Source organism: Mirounga angustirostris, unplaced genomic scaffold (assembly GCF_029215605.1).
Source record: "Mirounga angustirostris isolate CCGP_5_RB_7025 unplaced genomic scaffold, mMirAng1.0.hap1 SCAF_2, whole genome shotgun sequence".
NCBI classification, from domain to species: Eukaryota; Metazoa; Chordata; class Mammalia; order Carnivora; family Phocidae; genus Mirounga; species Mirounga angustirostris.
The window spans coordinates 33,283,027-33,304,585 of record NW_026991710.1 but is presented as its reverse complement, the minus strand read 5'-3'; the positions used below and the strand labels follow the sequence as shown (position 1 = coordinate 33,304,585).

Below are 21,559 nucleotides of genomic sequence, written 5' to 3'. Positions count from 1 at the left end.
TCCTCCTGGGATTTTCTTTACGATTTATTGAAAAACTTGGATCATTTATCTGAGATTTTCAGTCTGAATATTGTTGACTGTATCCCCATGGTACCATTTAACCTGTTCCTCTGTTCCCTGTAAATCCCTACAAAGTAGTAAAAACTTCATAGGTGCTGGTGATGCATATTTCAATCAGAAGGCACATAAGGGTCAGATATCTTTTTCGTTGTTCACTCCCAAGTTTGACAATCATCTTTTATAACTAAAAGCAGTGGAGGGCAGAGCCACAGATTGTCCCCTAGATATATTTCTAGTCAACAATACTACCATCTGGTGGTGACTGACAGCAACTACAGGCTACCACAGGTGGCAACTTGCACAAGGATGGGCCTGGCTTCAGAAAGGGTTTGTATCTTGGGTCTGACCAAGTATCACCTTACACAAGTTATTTAACTCTTTTTTTCTTGTAATCTTTTTTTATTGAGATACAATTAATATAACATAAAGTTCATGATTTTAAAATGTACAATTCTGTCACTTTTAGTATAGTACAATATTCTGCAACCATAAACACTAATTCCAGAACATTCCATCATCTCAGAAAGAAATTCTGTACCTGTTAGCAGTCACTCCCCAATCCATACTTTCTAGCCCCAGCAACCACTAATGTACTTTGTTTCTATTGGTTTGTCTATTCTGAACATTTCATATGAATGGTAATCATATACTACACTTGATCTTAGCCAAAAGGCCGAGAAGCGATGAATGGTAATCATATAAAAAGGGGCCCTGGTGTACCTGGCTTCTTTCACAAAGCAGGTTTATAAGGCTCATCCATATTGCAGCATGCATCACTACTTGATTTCTTTTTGTGGCTGAATAATACTCCAGTGTACGGATACACCAAATTTTGTCCTTTCATCAGTTGATGGACATTTGGTGGTTTCCACTTTTTGGCTATTATGAACATTCATGCACAAGTTTGTGTGTGGATGAATTGTGTTTTCAATTCTCTTGTGTACATTAACTAGGAGCAGAACTGCTGGGTCATACGGTAACTCTATGTTTAACTTTTTGAGGAATGCCAACCTCTTCCACCATGGCTGCACCATTTAACATTCCCACTGGCAACATAAAGTGTTCAGGGATGCCTAGGTGGTTCAGTTGGTTAAGCGTCTGCCTTCGGCTCAGGTCATGATTCCAGGGGCCTGGGATCGAGTCCCACATCGGGCTCCTTGCTCAGCAGGGAGCCTGTTTGTCCCTCTGCCTGTTGTTCCCCCCTGCCTGTGCTCTCTCTCGACAAATAAATAAATAAAATCTTAAAAAAGTAATAAATAAAGGGTTCAATTCTCCACATCCTTACCAACACTTACTATTTTCCATTTTACTTAACTTTTTAAATCACCAGTTTCCTCATCCAAAAATGAAAGGAGTATCTACTCTTTATTCAGTCATTTAAGTTTTTTGGGGATGTTGAATGAAATTCAACAATGATGATTTAATAATCATTACTGACTCAATTCCTGGCCATGAAGACAGACTTTAATAATCAACTATACAATAAGCTTTTTATAAATACTGTGATACACAGGAATACTGCAAGAGGCTTTTAACAGGGAGTCTGGATGGCAAAGGACAGTACAGGTAAAAAGTCAGAAAAGGAGGAGGAACAAAACACAACATGAGAATGGGGAGGGAGGCAAGGAACAGATTACACAGGAATCTGGGAGTTTATGCTAAATATAACATGGCAACCTGTATTTTTGTATCACAATGCCAATTATTATGTAACTATTTGCTGTCATCTACCCTACTAGACAGCAAATTCCATAAAAATAGGGACCGTATGTCTAACTGCTCTATCCTTGATGCCTAGAATATATAAGATAATCAAATTTTTTATTGAGTAAATTATTTATTCATCCTCTACAGACAGAATGTTCTCTTATACCACTTCTATAACAGGTTTCTTTTCTCCAGATTAAATAATGTATTTAAACTGCTCTTAAATTTTTTCTTTTCTAATCTTTATTATTACTGTTTTCTAAATTTTCTCAAAGATTTCCAAAATTATGTTTAAAAAACAACTGGGGAAGGGGGATCCTTTACTTTATCAAAAAATGTCTACTAATAGGGGCTCCTGGGTAGCTCAGTCAGTTAAGCATCTGCCTTTGGCTCAGGTCATCATCTCCGGGTCCTGGGATCAAGCCTCGGGCTCTCTGCTCAGCAGGAAGTCTGCTTCTCCCTCTCTCTCTCTCCCTCTGCCCCTCCCTCCCTGCTCGTTCTCTCTCTCTCTCTCAAATTTTTATTTTTTTATTAAGAATTTTTTATTTATTCATTTGAGACAGAGAGATACAGACAGAGAGAGTAGGAGCAGTGGGGAGAGGCAGAGGAAGAGGGAGAAGCAGACTGTCTGCTGAGCAGGGAGCCCAACATAGGGATCGATCCCAGGACCTGGAGATCATGACCTGAGCTGAAGGCAGATGCTTAACCATCTGAGCCACCCAGGCACCCCTCAAATAAATTTTTAAAAGTCTTAAAAAAAATGTCTGCTAATAAACACAGAATGAACACAAATTATAAAACACCATTATGCAACTACCAATGTAATAACTGATTCAGTCAAGGATCATCAATGGATACTAAAATTACTATGTGAAATACTATAAGAGAACGAGTTATTCACACAGTTGCGAAGTTATCAATTGCCCAAAACTACTAATTAATTACAAAGAAAAGGTACATTTACATAGAGAAATCTAACAGAGTCCCACCTTAGCTAAGAAATCAAACTTAACATCACCAATAATGGGGCAAAATGACCATATTATGCCTTTTGATGTGTTCACCAAGGATGATTTAACATCACCTATGCAGTATTTTTGCCAAAAAAGTTAATTGAATCTAATCACGAGGAAAGAATCAGACAAAACTGTAGGTCAATCTACCAAAGCCGGGAGCCTTCAAAAATGTCAACACAGAAGACAAAAACTAGGCAGAGGAACTATTCCTATTTTTTCTTAAGTAATCTCTACACCCAACGTGGAGCTCAAACTCACGACCCCGAGATCAAGAGTCACATGCTCTACTGACTGAGCCAGCCAGGTGCCACAATAATCTATTTCTATATTACTGGAGGCTACAAATATGGGGCAATCAACTGGAACATATGATGTCTGACTGGATCCTGGCTTGAGGGGGAAAAAAATGGCACAGCTATATAAGACATTTCCATACAGCTGGAGAAAGGTGAATGTGGCCTGTATATTTGACAGTATTATTATAACAATGCTAAGTATCTTAAAAGTAATGATGGTACTATTACTATGTAGGAAAATGGATTTGTTATCAAGAGATAAACATGCTAAGGTATTTAGAGGTAAGGTACCAAGATGTTTAACAACTTATTTTCAAATGGTTCAGCAAAAAACAATTTTAAACAGATTAAGCAAATGTGGCCAGAGGTTAACAACTGATCAATCTAGGTAAAAGATACATGGATGTTTATTATATAATTATTTCAACTTCTCTAAGGGTTCTTAATTTTTCAATATAAAAAGCCAGGAAAAAAGATAGCAATAAGAGTACACATGTTGATATGCAAAATAAAGATCACTGTGACATTATAATTAAATGTCTGTGAGTAGAGAAATGGATACATTATGATGTACTCACAGAATACTATACAGCAGTTACAATTAAAAAATGATACCATCAACATGAGTATATCTTGAAAACTATATTGGGTGAAAATAAAGTTTGGTTGAAGGTATAGTGTGAAACCATGTACATTAATTTTTTTAAAATTCACATACTACAGACTGATTATTGATGAATGTACATATAGTAAAGGTATTTTAAAAACTAGACAGGAACCAACTGAAAGATGTTGATTTCCACTAGAAAGAGAAGGAAGAAAGAGAAAATGATTGGGAAGAATAGGGGACCTGGCTGGCTCAGTCAGTAGAGTATGCTGACTCTTAACCTAGGCTATGGGTTCAAGCCCCACACTGGGGTAAAGATTACTTAAAAAAAAAAAAAAAAAAACTTAAAAATATAAAGCATACATGGTAAAATGCTATCACTTGTTAATTGGATTCATGGGTACCCAGGTGTTTTATTATATTACTGTAAGCTTTTCAACATGGTAAACAGATGGTAAACAGATGAATTTCCAACCTCTATATTAATCATATTTAATCAAGTATTTAATTAATTACAAATGATATATGTTGAATTGATAAACCTGTATAAAGTTTAATACAAAGCCTTCCTACACACATTATATATATAATATTATATATGTATAAATTAACCAGAATAATATAGCTATCAGAGACAGGGCAGGGTTATGGAACTATGAGGGGATAGCTGAGGCATGGGATTCCATGTCTCCACAATAAAATGGAAGATAAAGAAAAAGCCAAATTGAGAATTCAAAAATACTCTAGTGGTGGTAAAAGAAGATGACTTCTAGTATTGGAGTCTGGAATAACTAAAACAGATTGAATTTTTCTAAATGCTACCACCTGATAATGAAAACGAAACAAGATACTTTAATATATATGAATACATGATATTGGATGGAAAAATATCCTCATCCAAAGCCCTTGGAAGACGTAGAACTTAGAAGAGGCAGGTAGTTGCCTTTCCTTGACCTGCAAAGACAAAAATACAAGCAGAAAGGGAGAAAGGGAGAAAGGGAGCACCTCCATAATGCAAACACTCAGAAAGCCTGCCTTCTGTGATAATTCTGTAAAAATCCTATCACCATATTTACTTCTGCGTTTTATTGAACACCTACTGCACAACTGACATCTAATAAACATCTGTTCGCTTTAATAAATGTCTACTGAACAAAGATGTATGATATTCCTGAAAGGTCCCATTTATAAGTCACAGAGGATTCTCAGATTATACCCTTTAATAAATATAGCAAAGGAATACAAAGATAACTGAAACAGGGAGTTACCTAACTAGAATTTAAATAAAAACTTGAAACAAACAAACAAAAAAATATGAAATAGGGAAATAAGAAGAAAATGTTAATGACTATGCCAATGAGGATTCTTTTCCAAGAAGGTCCACTTGAAGAATGAACCTAATAGAAATATCTATAAATGTGACACAGATAGCCTCAAGCCTGCGAATTCAGATTCTCCTAAATTAGCAAGTTTACCAACATAAGCAAAAACATATTTTCTATTGAAAATTTGTCATTACCACAAGTCCTACCTTCAGTTTTCTGCTGTAAAACTGTCATCAAATGTTCTATAGCTTCATCCACATGTAGCCCATGGAGGTCTAAAACATTCTGTGGCAGCAGGGAGGCATTGACTTTCTCAAAAATCTCCACGGCAGCAAGGTGATTGGCTTCTTTCATCTTCTGCTCATGGAGACTACCCTTTTATTTTAAACAGATCACCAGTAAACACTTTTGCTATTTGCTACTTAGAAGGCAAATGAGGAAACAAACAGTGCCCCCAAATAAAAGGTAGAACAAAAAAGGGAACAACAAATCTAAAATTTTAAATAATGCAATGGTCTAATATGCAAGAAGGCATCAAAATTTAGGTGAATTTTGGTGAATTAATAACATAGTTCTTAAAATACTAAATCATCATTTCTAACATATTTCCTGATCCAAAAATCATAGAAGAGGAAGACTTAAATAAATATCACCTATCTCAAGAAAGAATCCCTTAGTTTATCCTTTGATAATTCTGATCTCATTCCTTTCAACACCTTGTGGTTACCCCTGAAGTCATCCCTCAAGGTATGTTATTGGGGCTCACAGGGTTATACCAGTTTGGTACCTTTCTCCACTCAATCACAAAAAGCAAGCCATGTGGAACCACAAAGCTAAAAAGGAAATCAGACAGGTTTCTTGTAACACCATGTCCAATAAGCCCTGAGTCAAAATTTTACTTCACTGAAAGATATTAATGGAACTTTCTTTTTCTGACCATAAAAGTGATACATCACTAAAAATTCAAACATGATAGAAAGCACAAGTCCCCTGTAATTCCACCCTGAGATGGTCAGTATTAACATTCTGTTGTCTTTCCTTCAGAAAACCTCTGTTTAGAAGTAGCACTAAATGACAGAATTTATCCTAAAAGAAAATATGGACTGTCAGAATAAACTGTAATTCATAATTGCAAAAGCAACCATAGAAATTGAGCATTTCAAAGGAGAGGTAATTCTCAGAACCATACATTTCCTATATATTAGGGTATCTTATGTCACTTATATAATCTACATTCCCCAGAATAACTTAATCTAGTCACAATAAGAGTATTACCTGCTATAAGATTATTTAGACATTGTAAGCGACAAAGAAAGAAGTAATAATCAGTTTTCCTCTTTACCTGTTGGGCATAAAACGTGGCAACGTGTTTTTTCCCCATCCGGTAAGCTTCTTTTGCTTTGCTGTAGCATTCCATCCTCTTCTGCTGGTGCAGGAAAGCCTCTGCCCTGTAGTCATTATACTCTGGGTACTCAAAATCCTGGAAAGATGGTTCGCTTGGTATATCTTCAGTCTCTTTCGATTTCTTTGCCTATAAGATGTTATACAATAAATAAAATACAGAGAGAGTAGAAAAAATATGGGCTTTTCCTTCAGAAGATGTATTTGAAAACTGGGCTCTACTATTTTTTGCCTTTTTTTTTTTTAAGATTTTATTTATTTATTTATTTGTTTGTTTGTTTGACAGAGAGTGTAAGCAAGAGAGCACAAGCAGGGGGAGTGGCAGAGGGAGAAGGAGAAGCAGACTCCCCACTGAACAGGGAGCCTAATGTGGGGGCTCAATCCCAGGACCCTGGGATCATGACCTGAGCCGAAGGCAGATGCTTAACCCACTGAGCCACCCAGGCGTCCCTATTTTTTTACCTTTCTTCTCAGGAAAGAAGACTCTCCCCAGAGTCTACCTAGTAAGTCATGCATTTAGCGACTACATTAACTTTTTCATGGTACAAGGTACCTCTTCTTTAACCACTCTTATCTTAAAAGATGTTGAAAAGTTCTCTAAAATTATCAAAATATAATTAGGTCACAAAATCAAACCAAAAAAGAAAACATAAGATATTCAAAGAATAAAATTCATTTAGCTAATGCAAAATTTTCTAAATTTTGGTTTGTAAACCCAAAGAGTCCAGTCATTGAAGGTAATAATGGCATATTTCAATTTATATGTTTTAAAAATAAAATAATTAAATAATACTCTTTTTAAAACAGAAGGGCTAGGACGCCTGGGTGGCTCAATGGGTTAAGCGTCTGCCTTTGGCTCAGGTCATGATCCCAGGGTCCTGGGATCCAACCCCACATTGGGCTCCTTGCTCAACCAGGAGCCTGCTTCTCCTCCCTCTGCCTGCCACTCCCCCTGCTTGTGCACACGCGTGCCCTCTCTGACAAATAAATAAAACCTTCAAAAATAAAAAATAGGGGCTCCTGGCTGGCTCAGTCATTGAGCTTCTGCCTTCGGCTCGGGTCATGATCCCAGGGTCCGGGATCGAGCCCCGCGTCAGGATCCCTGCTCGTGTTCCCTCTCTCGCTGTGTCTCTCTGTCAAATAAATAAAATCTTTAAAAAAATAAAATTAAATTAAAAATAAAAATAAAACAGAAGGGCATTTGTAATGTCCATAGCTGATACCAAAAATCATAAGTAGGCTTATGCGGCAGTTTTCAATCAGCTGACTACTACCTACTAGCCACTATGGTAGTGTCGACTTTTGAGTTTATTAAAAAATCATCAATCAAGTAACTGCTATTCAAAATGGATCCTTAAACAAGCAAAACTAACTCTAAAACACAAAGTAAATGAAAATAATAATTATGCCTCAATACTTCCCACCAAATAGAAAATTGCATGTTTCTGAAGATGTCTCTAAAATATCAAAAGCTGGTGTTTAAAAAACAGTAAAATATAGTTACTTCTATGTCCAATTTGGTTTTTCATTTATCCCACTCCTAAAGTGCTATTTGCAGAAAACTGCTTGCAAACAGCAATCTGATATATTTCTTAGGCTGTCACTGGGTGGGGGGAGGGTGGGGGGGGTGAGTGGGGATTAATTATTATGATTTAAGTGGATTTTCTTAAAAGCTTAAAAGAATTCCAAGTATCAGGTGCCATACCAAGTAATTTAATGAACATTTCATGAAAACTCAATCCCAAAATTCCTCCAAAAATATAATCTTCAATTTCTTAAACAAATCATGCTTTTCTGATACAATTAACTGAAAGCAAATTAAATAGTGTAGCCTGTTAAATTCCTAAAAGCTGAAAACTGTCATTAAATTAGAAATATTACCAAAGATTATAATTGTAATGTACTCTACAATACAGTCTTTAATAAAATGCCACTTTAATTTTTTAAGGTAATATCATTTGATATATATTAAATATTACGTTAAAATTATATGTATGTGTTATATAATACATATATCACTAATTGACCATTTTTTCAAATTTTGTACCTATGAGTTGAGTTCCAAAGTCACAAAAGGTTGGGAAAAAAACTGGTCTAATATATAATGGTTGATTGTATAATCTTTTTACTGATTACATTTTATTTATTTAACCCCTAGAATTCAAGAGGTTTAAAATGAGTTAAAGCATAAAATAAAGGTATCTCCATACTCCTAACTCATTATCAAAGTCAAAAATTTGTAAATAGGGGCGCCTGGATGGCTCAGTCAGTTAAGTGGCTGATTTCAGCTCAGGTCATGATTTCAGGGTCCTGGAATCGAGCCCCATCACGTCAGGCTCTGCACTCAGTAGGGAGTCTGCTTCTCCCTGCCCCTCCACCCACTCATGCTCTCTCTCAAATAAATAAATCTTAAAAAAAATCTGTAAATATATACAGTTGATTTACTTTTACAACAAATACCCAACCTATTTTATGAAAGAATACAAGGCTCTCTCTCACATGAGAATATTCATGGACCTACACCCTTCTGTCACTCTCACCAGTACTTAAGCACACGCTTGTTTCATATTAATGTTTAAATATTCTGAGTATATGGTTTGCATCTCTGATAAAAATCAAAGATTTTGCAAGGAGGGGATAATAAAAATGCTTTCTATGACTTTTGAAAAGCCACAGTGCTTAACAGAATGAACATAAATATTTCATAGCATTACAGTCTCTGTTGGTGTTCATACTAAAAAATGCAAAGCACATTTGGTTCTCTGGGAAGAGACCTTTCATTTCTTATTCTTAAAAAAGAAAAAAAAAACAGTATATAATGAGAAATGCTTTCTCAAATAGCTACTCTTTCAAAATGAAACCACGATTTATTTTTATATCCATTTCATAGTGATGTGGTTTATTACTATAACCCCATTAACAAAGGCCAAGTGAAATACAGGCTTCCTAAGAATTCACCTAATCAGTGCCACTTACTCTCTTGAAAGTATGATGTACTATAATACCAAAACCATTTCCCATGGTAACAAACTTGTAAATTTTATTGAAGGCTAAAGGGAAAAATAGTAGTATTAACAAAACACAGTTTTAAATGCTTCTTGAAAATAGATAAATCAAAATATTACTGGTACCATGATACCCTCCCCTTTAATATCTGTGGTCCCTTAGGGTCCTAGGATATCAAAAACAGAGTATTCTGTTTACAAATCTTAAAAAGAGTATTCTGTTCACAAATCTTAAAATAATTTTTATCCATGTTAGGATACCTGCCTATATTTTGTGGAAAAGGCTAAGAATAATTTCCAGAATAACTTAAAAGTCTACATTTGGCCAATGTTTACATAACTCACAAACTCTTTTTTCTTATTTGAGCATGTTCCAATCATCTCCCATTTTGAGCAAGCACACTTTCTCCCCATTACTTCCTCTATCACCATAATGACCTACAGTGCCTTGCTCTATTATCAGGAGAGAGAAGAAATAATCATTACCAAGTTGGCCTTGATGGTCTCATCATCATCTTGTATCCCCTCTACATCTTATGAAATACTACACCTATCTATCCACGATGAACACAGGCATGTACGGCACTAACAGATCACATGAATACAAAATTTAACTGAGTCCTATATGTGAACAAAGTGATGGTGAAATATCCAAAGAAAAAAGGGAGCATACAAGTTATCCCTGGTGGTCTTAATTAATAAGTAAGAAGAGCAGGATAATGAAGGTCTGTAAAAAAAAAAAGCCTAAAGTTAATACAAAATTGATATACAAAATCAATTGTATATCTATGCATTTGCAATGTTCAATCCAAAAATAAAACAATTTCATTTATAATAGCATTAAAAAGAATAAAGTAACTCAGAAATAAACTTAACAAAAGACATGCATAACTTACACTCAGAACTACAACATACGTTGAAGAAATTAAGATCTAACTAAATTGAAATTCATGAACTGGAAGGCAATATTGTTAAGATGGCAATACACCTCAAGTTGATCTACAGACTCAACACACTCCACATAAAAATTCCAGCTGGATTTGAGGCACCTGGCTGGCTCAGTCAGAAGAGCATGCGACTCTTCATCCTAGGGTTGTGGTTGTGAATTCAAGTCCCATGTTAGGTGTACAGATTACTAAAATAAATAAATAAACTTAAAAAAAAAAAAATCCAGCTGGCTTCTCTACAGAAATTGGCAAGCTGATCCCAAATTCACATGCAACTGCAAAGGGACCAGAAGAAGCAAAACAATCTTGAGAAAAGAATACAGATGGAAACTCACACTTCCCAATTTCAAAACTTACTACGAAGCTACAATAATCAAGGCAATGTGTAACTGGTATGATGACAGGCATACAGATCAATGGAACAGAACTGACAGTCTAGCAATAAACTTAAGAGTCAATTCATTTTTGATAAGGGTGCTAAGAAAATTCAGTGGGGCAAGAACAGTCTTTGCAATAAGTGGATCTGTGACAACTGGGTATCAACATGCAAAAAGAATGAACCTGGACCCCTATCTCACACCATATACACGAATTAACTAAAAATGGATCAAAGATCTAAATGTAAGCACTAAAATCATAAAATTTTAGAAGAAAACATAAAAAACCAAAAAAATAAGAAAATATAGAACATAAAAAACAAAAAAACTTCATGACCTTGGATTAGGCAATGGTTTCTTAAACAGGACACCAAAAGTACAAGCAACAAAAGAGAAAAGATAAATTGTACATCATCAAAATTAAAACTTTGTGCTTCAAATGAAAGACACCATCAAAAAAGTAAAAAGACAACCCTCAGAATGGGAGAAAATTTTGCATATCACATGTCTGATAAGGGACTTGTCTAGAATATAAAAAGGACTCCTATTACTCAAGAATAAACATTTTTAAGGGGCACCTGGGTGGCTCAGTCAGTTGAGCATCAAACTCTTGATTTAGGCTCCGGTCATGATCTCAGGGGCATGAGATGGAGCCCCATGTAGGGCTCCACACTCAGCAGGGAGTCTGCTTGAGATTCTTTCCCTCTGCCCCTCCCCTTGCTCCCGCTCACATACATGCACACTCTCTTTCAAATAAATAAATCTTCAAAAAAAAAAAACCCACAAAAATAAAAAAACACTTTTTAATGGGCAAAGGATACAAATAGACATTTCTTCAAAGAAGATATACAAATGACCAATAAGCACATGAAAAAGTGCTCAACATCACCAGTCATCAGGGATGCAAATCAAAATGACAGTGAGATAATCACTTCTTTATTAATCATTTATTTCCTGTTTCCTGATGCTTTGACATCTGGGTCCTTGCTAACCCCTAGAGAGAAAGTATCCCCAACCCTGGGGTTGTCTAATTCCTAGAGAGAGCAAACAACTCATCTGCTAGGATATCTTATATATGTAACCAATCTCGAGGCCATATTCTCAACCACTTCCTTTATGGGGTTCTCACCCTCAGGGCCACCGTCCACATTGCCTATCACCTACACCAGATATGAGAAAACCAGGGACAGTTCCTATACTCCAGAGCCTGCCGAAACTGTTCAAACTAGCCAATCCTTAACCTGGTTGCACTGCCTCACCCATTCCTCTCCACAGAAACCACAAAAAACGCTCTTGCCCACATTTCCCCTCTGCTCTGTCTCCTGACTGACTCTAGTGCTTCTCCATGTGGCCCTGGGTGGCAAGCCATGCCTCCCGTTTCTAGAGATCTGTGAGTATAATAAATTTCTTCCTTCGTAACATTTCTATGTCTCAGTATCTTACCATACCTGATTAAAACAAATCCCAGGTACCCTTAAGACAACTTCATACCCACTAGGATGGCTATAATCAAAATGACAGACACTAACAAGTGTCAGAGACGATGTGGATAAATTATAATCTTCATACATTACTGGTGGGAACATAAAATGGTACAGCCATTTTGGAAAAAAGTTTCGCAGTTTCTCAAATGGTTAAAAATTTCCGCCCACATATTTAACATATTTACACCTAAAATCCACCATATTACCACTGCACTGCTATTCAATTACCTCATGCTCTACTGTATAGAGCCTATACAGAAAAAGTTACAAAAATTTAAGTGCTTGCCATACACAATGACATTGAAGAAAAAAACATAATCAGCTATAAATTCATTATTTTGAGCAAACAGATATCCTAAAATCAAATATACTACTGTTGGTTAAATTTCCAGTCTAGTTAAAATGGTGAGAAATAATCATAAAATTATACCAACAAGCCAATTACATTTTCATATACAAGTATTTACCATTATAGTAAAAATAACTCCATACCTTTTTCTCCCTAGACTTCTGTGTAGCATGAGAAGTGACATTCTCATTTTGGTGAACAAACTCTTGTGCTACAACTGTTTTTACAGGATCTCCTTCAAGAACACAGTTTAGAAACTGAACTGTGTGTTCTAATGAATAGCTGTAGAGAGTTACAGATATAATGTTACTTAAAAAAATAAAAGTTATACGAAAACACTAACATAAGCAATCCTTCAAACACTGGCTTACTTCTAAGTTTTAAACATTGACATTATATGCTCATTATGCATCTCAAAGACTCAAGAATGACCAGAAGGAAACTATTAAATAATAGCTCTCAAAAACTAATTTTTGTGAATGAAGACCAAAGGGTAACATAGATAATGAATTCATTTTCTGATCTTTTATTCCAGGTAGATTATCCACAACAAATCTTACTTTCATCTCAACACCTATATTTCTTAGGTCCCTTGTTGGTTCACACATGGTTTCAGTTTCCTTCAAACATCAAACACAGACAATATATCTTTAAACTGACATTTTTATTGTGTCAGTTTTTACTTAATTTCACTTTTTACTTAAACCATAAGGTTCTAGTCAAAGAAATTCTAAGCTGGGATACAGAAAGGAAAAAGTAAAACACTATCTTACCCCTCACCCCTAATTATTCAGGCATATTTTCATGGTGATTCTATATATATGTAATATCAAATTCTACAAATTGACAAAGACTTAAAAAAACACTCATGTTCCAATTTCTAAAGAAACTCATTCCAAAGCAAATTATAAATGATATTATACTGCTATTATTTCAGGCTGTTTATGCTTCTGATCTCTTCCAATGACTACATAATGAAGAGCTGACCACAAAGGAGTATTTGTGAAATGTGATAAACAGTGATCCGAAGTATTGTGATATTTTGCTATTCTTCAATTTAGTAGTATTCTTTCAATTTCTCCTTGATGGAGAACCATTTTGGGGACTACCACTTTAGCCCTCTGATATTGCTACCTCAGATATGATCAACAAAGAGAGGTTCCTAGGGATTGGAAGCTAACAGCAATTACCATCCTAAATAGCCCTAAAAATCACAGGCTTGCTTACTCTTGGGGCTGGAAGGCAGTATCCACCATTGGTAGTGTTAAAGGGAGGATGGCCCTGGAAGATTATACCACAGGCATATATAAAATCAGTAACTGAACCCACCTACCCTTCTGAAGGGTGAAGGTGAAGCTACTGCTAACAAAAAATTATCCAGCTGCCGACAAACAAATGGAGGCAACTGACCACCTACCCTGAAGGGCCTGACTGACCCCCGTCACTCTGGGCATCCCCAGGAAGGACTCACTCAGTCCCCCTTACCTTGCCCAGGGAACCACAACTCTGGGTTGTTTCACATCAGGCCATCTTGTGCCAGGTTCCCATAAAAGAGAGTTGCCGCCATATGTCAGTGACACTCTCCTAATCCCCATCCCCTTGGGAGATTTTAACACGTAACTCTAAGAAAACAGCCGGTTAGATAGCAAAAATAAGTAGGGAAATTGTTTATTGGAATAACACCATTAAAAACTTGATTTAAGTGACATGTTTAGAACTCTACATACTTAGCAGAGAATATTCTTTTTCAAAAGCACGTTAGTGTAATATCTGTTAAAACTGATCAGGTATAAACCATAAAGAAAATCTTAAATTCTAAAAAGAACTCTTCGGGCCACATTCTTATACCTCAATACAACAAAATAAAATAAACAATAGTCCTCAATCCACCTACCACCAAAACCATCAAACCATTTAGAAAATTAAACACTCTTCAAAAAAAAAAAAAAGCATATTAAAAATTTTGGGGTAAATGAAAAACTTTTGGGTAAATAAAATCAATCTGCATTAGAGATTATTTTAAAAATAATGAAAATGAGGCACGTCTAGGTGGTTCAGTCGGTTAAGCATCTGCCTCCAGCTCAGGTCATGACCCCAGGGTCTCAGGATCAAGACCCAAGTCAGGCTCCCTGCTCATCAGCCGGTCTGCTTCTCCCTCTTCCTCTGTCCCCTCCCCCCGACTCGTTCTCTTTCTCTCTCTCGCTTTCGCTTTCTCTGTCTCAAATAAATAATCAAAAAATAAAATAAAAAAATAAAAATACTGAAGAAAATAATTTTATAATATTGGGGTAGGACAGACTTCCTAAAATGACATTAAACTTGGAAACCATAAAGGAAATGATTTTCTGATAAAACATGAATTAAAACATGTATATGCCCAAAGAGACTATACTAGGTTAAGCGATAAGTATCAGGGTAGAAAAATAATAATAATCTATAGAAACAAAGATAACTACACATAATATATAGTGAGTTCTCACAAATGTCCAAAGAAATACAAAGAACCAAACAGAAAACAGGCAAAAAGTATTTAGTAGAAAAATAATGAAAAAGGCTCAACCTTCCTAGTAATCAAGAAAATTAAAATTTAGGGCACCTGGGTGGCTCAGTCGATTAAGCATCTGCTGCAGCTCAGGTCATGATCCCAGGGTCCTAGATTGAGCCCCGAATCGGGCTCCCTGCTCAGTGGGGAGTCTGCTTCTCCCTCTGCCACTCCCCCTGCTTGTGCTCGCTCTCTTGCTCTCTCTCAATAATTAATTAATTAATTAATTTTAAAAAAAGAAAATTTAAATTTAAACAATAATGAACTATTTTACCCACTGGGATGGCAAAAATCTTACAGATTCTTAATATCCAGGGTGGGTTACACTATCAGTACATTTAACTAATACAGAAAGCCTCTCTCTATATAGCTAATATGTATATATATATTAGCTGTAAAAATTTTCAATGTGCACTCTGAACCAGCAATTTCACTTTAGGAACTAGTGTACAATAGCCTTCATCCATGTGTGCAAAAATGTATGCTTAGTGGGCAACATGGTCTCCAATTTTTCTTGCAGTCAAAAAGCCCATAAAGAGGAGCATGTTCAAATTATATAGTACTTTTGGGGGGAAAACATCCATCTATGGGAATGACAACAGGGAAGGTTTTTTTTACGTGCCTTTTTTGTTTTTGTAAAAAAGAAAAGTTGGAAAGATTGGAAGAATACATTTTATATCTGGATTTTTATAATAAAAATGGCCATAGGATGGAAAATAAATATACAAATCTTTAAAAAAACACTTTATGATTACTATGAAATACTCTATGGACTTAAAAAAAGCAAATTACTAAGAATGTACTAGAAAAATAAATATCAACAAAACTATAAAACAGTATATGTAACAACCTATTTTTGGTGAAATATGTATTTATATGTAGACACAAAAGCAAACAGATATATATGTAAGCACATACACATTAGTGGACCATGAACCAATTACCAAAACCTGCTCACTTGCTATATTATGTACATTGCATTTAAATGGTTTATAATATGCCTATATGATTTGTTATCAGAAAAATTAAAATGATATACTTTCAATGACATCATAATAGAACCTACAGATAATCCTATCACTTACTTGTGGTCCTTGAAAATGTCCATCAGAAAATTCTGGTTAATGGCTGGAAATATCTTAAAGAGCTGCTTCTCCTTTAGTTTAGTGGCACAATCTTTTTCAAACATAAGTGCCTCCCTTTTCTAAAACAAACAAAAGAGACAAAAATCATCCTTCAGACAGAATTTATAAAACTAATTATGCTGATCCATAAGCATGGTTATTTTGTTGCAAAAAGATTAGTCATTTAAAGCAATCACAGACTTTCTTCACTGATTAAAGACTGAAATTAGTAATATAAGTATTCTTGCACTATTTATTTATATCCCATTTTTTGCAAAGTATTTGAAGCTGTTCATTTATACACATACACAATCACACGTATATACATAATGTGTGCAAGTGTATATAAATATATACATACTCTCACATATACACACCCAGCACGTTCAGTCGTATTATATAAAAAAAGAAGATGAAAATATAGATATATAAACAGGATATAAATAAATGAAGAAGTCAGAGTAGAGAAAATAAAAGGAAGACTATAGGATAAAGCTAGCAGGTAACATTAGTGTATAAATGCATGCCATAAAATCCTGTACAATTGCTAAAGGTGGGCCACAAATTCAGTTCTGAGCTTCTTAGTGGCCAAAGCAAAGGGGGAAACAAAGATTCTCAGTGTCCATAAAATAAAAACAAACCAGTTGCTCAGGAGAAGTACAGCTTTTTCTGGCACTGAGCCCTGAGAGAAATTTCTCCCATGGGTCCTCAGAAAAGGGACACTGGGTGATGCTGTGAACAACGTCCTCATAAACATATTCTCCTCAATGGGCAGAAACTACAACGTACAAATGAGTTGCAAATTCAGGTTGATGAGAAAATCTTAAAATTCACAATTTTAAAAATTTTCACAAACATATTTACTCCAAAATAACTGTATGAGAACTGCCACTGACTGTTATTTTTTCGTAAGTCATAATGGGATCGGTTGAAATTGCCAAACTAAAGAACTTTCCTAAAATGTGCTTTTTAAATTCTAACCTAGGATTATGGTAAACATTCTTAAAGTTGATTTCTAACTCTAAGACAATTTGTTGACACTGTAAGTACATAATATTTTTGTTTGCTATGAAGCTGCTGATGTTTGAAAAATAACTTCCTATACAATTTCAAAGGTGACTCAAAAATATAAAAATTACAATAATCTAGGACAACCCTAGAATAGTTATTGCTTTTGAAGCCTAGGTCACCTAGTATCTAGGTCATTTACAACACCAAACAATAAGAGAGAGTCCACAATAGGTGATAATCTGACCAGTAAAAGAGACTGGTAAAGCTAAACACATCACACATCACAAGAGTAATGGAAACAAGCCACCTCAAGAATTAAAAATATTTCATGTTTTATTTAAGATACACATTATAATCTGAACTTATTAAAAAATTCAGGTCATAGAGTTTCTAAACTACAAATTCTAAGGTCTCATGACTGAAAACTCATGACCTTAATCATCTTAGAGTTATTCTACTCATATATTATGCCTAATGTTTATCTTATAACTTTGCTTAAAAAAATGCAGTGTATTTCTCCTTTGGAGACAGAGAGTGAAAAGAAAGCATCAAGAAATTCTCTTACTGAGGTTCTACCTAAGAAGTATCCTTGGGACAAAATAAGTACAGCTTCTATTACCCAACCCACAGAAAGATAAGCAAAAATCACTGATAGAAAAAAAAAATGCATTAAGTTGGGAAATCAAAGATACTCCTCTGTTCACTATTATACTGAGAGATTAAAAGGCAGATTAGAACCACAAAGTTAAGTTTCAGTAGTAAAAAAAAAAAATGGCAGTTCAACAAAAGGTGTCACACCATTTGGGCATAAGTTCTAAGATTTCCTTATTTTTTTAAGAAAATGCATTTCTCCAATTTATTACACATATAAATGAAGAGGATATTTGAAACAACACTACATTATAAGACCCTACCAAAGAGATTGGTTCCTTAGGTTATGTAAACATGCAAAAATGGTAGCATGTTTCCAATTAATTAACAAGTTAACTGGGGAAAATAAATATGAAGGTGGAGGAATTCCATCATTCTTCCTATGCCCCAATTCTATGTATTTCAGCCAAATGTAAAGGTGCTCCTTTGCATAGTCAAATGAGTAAGAAAGTAAAATGTTTTAAGATCACCATCTAAGAATTATTTCTTTTCTTTGAGAATTGGACTAAATAACCTCTAAGTTCTTCCCCTTTTTGATTTCTGAAATTCTCTAATACTAATTTTCAGAATTCAAAAAAAGGCTAAGAAGAAAGCAAAAGAAACCAAATTCACTTATGGCTTCATAAAATTTGATTATGGTGAATAAGAAACAAAAATAAAGTTCAAAATAAAGTTTCTACTTGAACATGTTTGATTAAAAAGTTAGAAAAAGAAGAGTACTTAATTTTTTTAAGTTTCTAAATTTTTCTCTAAAAAACTCTGTTTTGGGGCGCCTGGGTGGCTCAGTTGGTTAATGTCCCACTCTTGGTTCTCAGCTCAGGTCTTGATCTCAGGGCCATGAGTTCAAGCCCCACGCTGGGTTCCACGCTGTACATGGAGCCTACTTTAAAAAAAAACTGTTTTGAGGTTGGATACTTCTTTAATAGCAAGACAGACATTTCTTTTTACTAATTTATGAACAAAATTATCTTTAAATGAAAAATCTTTCATGTTTTTCAAGAATTAAAAAATTATAGAAATAAATGCTAAAAGTAAAAAAAAAAAATGCAGCTCAATCACCTGCAAAATTAAATCTAAAATAATGGTTTAACACAGACTGGCTTATTGTTATAGAATATCAACTAATCTCCCAGAAGCAAAAAATTCCAGCTTCAAACTTCGAAACAGTTTCAATTTTAACATTAATTTCAATCAGTTAAATACAGATTCCAGGCTAGGAAATTCAGAATCAAATGAAAATCACAGAGTAAACATACAATCAACCTAGAGTCAGAGGCAAAAGCTTAATAGTTATACCATCTCATACCAAAGCGTGTTTTTCCTGTAAGGCAATTTCTTCTGACATTATTTCTCTGAGTGATACTTTTTTAGTTTGAGTGTTCCAATGATCCAATAAGGGTAGCATTTCAGGTGCTGCTAAAGTCTTCAGTAATTTTTTGCCTGTTCTCTGAGATGATTTTTGTTCAGGATTCTCGAGACCAATGTGCCCAACCAGGGAAGGATCTACAAAAGCAGTATAAATAGTATCAGGCCCTCAACAATAAACAAATTAAGCATTACTCATTCTGTTACAACTACCTCAGAAGGACCAAAGAAACATGATTTTTTATTTCTAGCTTATAAATATAACTCTGAAGTTTCAAAATATATCTTCACATAATTGCAAGCAAGAATATGTATAAATGTAGGAATATCTCAAATGAGCAAGGATCTGGGTATCATTGCAAATCAACTCAATGGTTCCCACTCTTTTTTACATCGCACGGACACAGAAAAATCAGCACACATACACTGGTAAACAAAGGGAGTTTTGGCCAGGTGGAAGCAACCAGCTAGAGCAGCTCTGCTCAGCTCTGCTCAGCTCTGCTCAGCTCTGCTCAGCCACTCCAAGGACTGAAAGGATCAATATCTTAGCAAACCCATAAACCCAATAGAGGCACACAACAAATATTAAACAAATGATATTCAACATAAGGAAGAAACTGAACATTCTAAGAAGTTCACAGTAACGAGACTTAATGTATAGTATTTCAGCATCTCGGTATCAGCACATTTTGATATACTCCTTAGCTCTCCCGGAGAGTGAAGACAGTAGATACTGCCATCCCCATAACTCTGATACCCTTTCAGTACCTCTAGCTCTCAAATAGCTTTAGTTCTTTGAAGCTGCAACTAAAGCATACCCAAAGAACCTTCAACCTGGAGTCCTGGTGTGGAGTGGACAAAAGAGGCATCTGAAGGAAATGTGCACAATAGGAGGCTCCTGTTAACAGCTCTGCCACCCTGCACTAATCACTGAGGCCAATGCTACCCAAAAAGTCTTCTAGAATCAAATGGCAGATGTTCCAAAAGCAGGCCGACTTTTGTGCTCTAATAAAATTAACATCAATAAAAATTTCAAATAACCAAGTAACAGTTGAATGATGCTCTCAGACACATGAACATTTTATTGCTCTCAAACCAGAAGTTTTCTTTCATTCAGAGCAAAATCTTAAACAGGAAACACCTTGTTATATGTATTAGAGCACATCTAAGGTGTTCCACTGTACTCATGAAAGTAATTAATCATAGATGCTTTTTAGTTCTTCTAGTTTTATTTTATGTCAATATTAAATGTTAAATATTTTAAAAGAATTTTTATTTGCAAATCAAAATTCTTGGGTAACATATTTTGTGGAAGTACATTTAATAATGAGTTAAAATTCATACACATACACCAAGTTTTGACATCATGACAGGAACATCAGAAGTAAAAAGTATGTGCTTTACCTCGCATAAACTTGCCACAGGATACCTCTTCTTGTCTTTGTCGCTCCTAAACACAAATGCAGGACAGGGGATTGGCAAAGGAGGGTGCATTAGAAAATAAGATTATATTATTTTTCTCTAGAAATCACTTCTTGTAAAACTATCAATCATTCTTGCTAAATCTAAGTAAAACAAAATTAGATACGATTATGAAGTATGACTATATCAATATATTTTTCCACTTACAGAGCTCTTAGGCTTTCTTTTTTAGACTGTTTTTGAAATTTAATCAGTCAGCACTGCAAGTCTTTTTTTTTTTTTTTTTAAGATTTTATTTATTTATTTGACAGAGAGAGACACAGCGAGAGAGGGAACACAAGCAAGGGGAGTGGGAGAGAGAGAAGCAGGCTTCCCGCAGAGCAGGGAGCCCGATGCGGGGCTTGATCCCAGGACCCTGGGATCATGACCTGAGCCGAAGGCAGACGCTTAATGACTGAGCCACCCAGGAGCCCAGCCCTGCAAGTCTTTAGAGAATAAAAAACTATTTATGATTTTTCTCTTAAAAAAATTCAACAATCATATTGAGCTCCATCATCAGTTATATAATTTGGCCAGTCTGGTAATAATCTAAAACACTGGAAAGAGAAAAAATATCACTTATCTGTTTATTGGAAAAAGTTCATTCTCTCTCAAAGTCAAAATTCAACAGAATTCTTTCATACAACAGATTTTATTAAGAGCAAAGGTGAACACAAAAGGAGCTCATCATAAAAAAAAAGCCTACCAACCATTACAGATTCTTTCCATTTCTCATGAATCACTTTAGCCAGATTCAGATCTATATGAACAACACAATCCTCAACTGTTAGAGACCCTTTTGAGGGGGGAAAAAAGAAAAGAAAATATAAT

The 21,559-nt window shown here is 35.1% G+C and overlaps 1 protein-coding gene and 1 pseudogene across 6 annotated transcripts in view; both read right to left on the bottom strand.

Annotated features, from left to right (window-relative positions):
* The window catches only part of N4BP2 (NEDD4 binding protein 2), a 104,158-nt gene that overhangs the window by 25,298 nt on the left and 57,301 nt on the right, over window positions 1-21,559 (bottom strand). For 4 of the 6 annotated variants that reach the window (XR_010409338.1, XM_064584393.1, XM_064584394.1 and 1 more), the window contains exons 10-16: window positions 21,439-21,524; window positions 20,672-20,717; window positions 19,209-19,405; window positions 16,202-16,320; window positions 12,718-12,856; window positions 6,354-6,542; window positions 5,218-5,386 (exon numbers count right to left, since the gene is read on the bottom strand). Coding sequence is in view for 4 of the 6 variants with exons in the window: in XM_064584393.1 (XP_064440463.1) it covers window positions 5,218-5,386; window positions 6,354-6,542; window positions 12,718-12,856; window positions 16,202-16,320; window positions 19,209-19,405; window positions 20,672-20,717; window positions 21,439-21,524 (945 nt within the window). In the remaining 2 variants the exon portion in view is untranslated. The other 2 variants (XR_010409339.1, XM_064584395.1) reach the window with 2 other exon arrangements.
* On the bottom strand, window positions 664-745 carry LOC123849201 (U2 spliceosomal RNA; annotated as a pseudogene).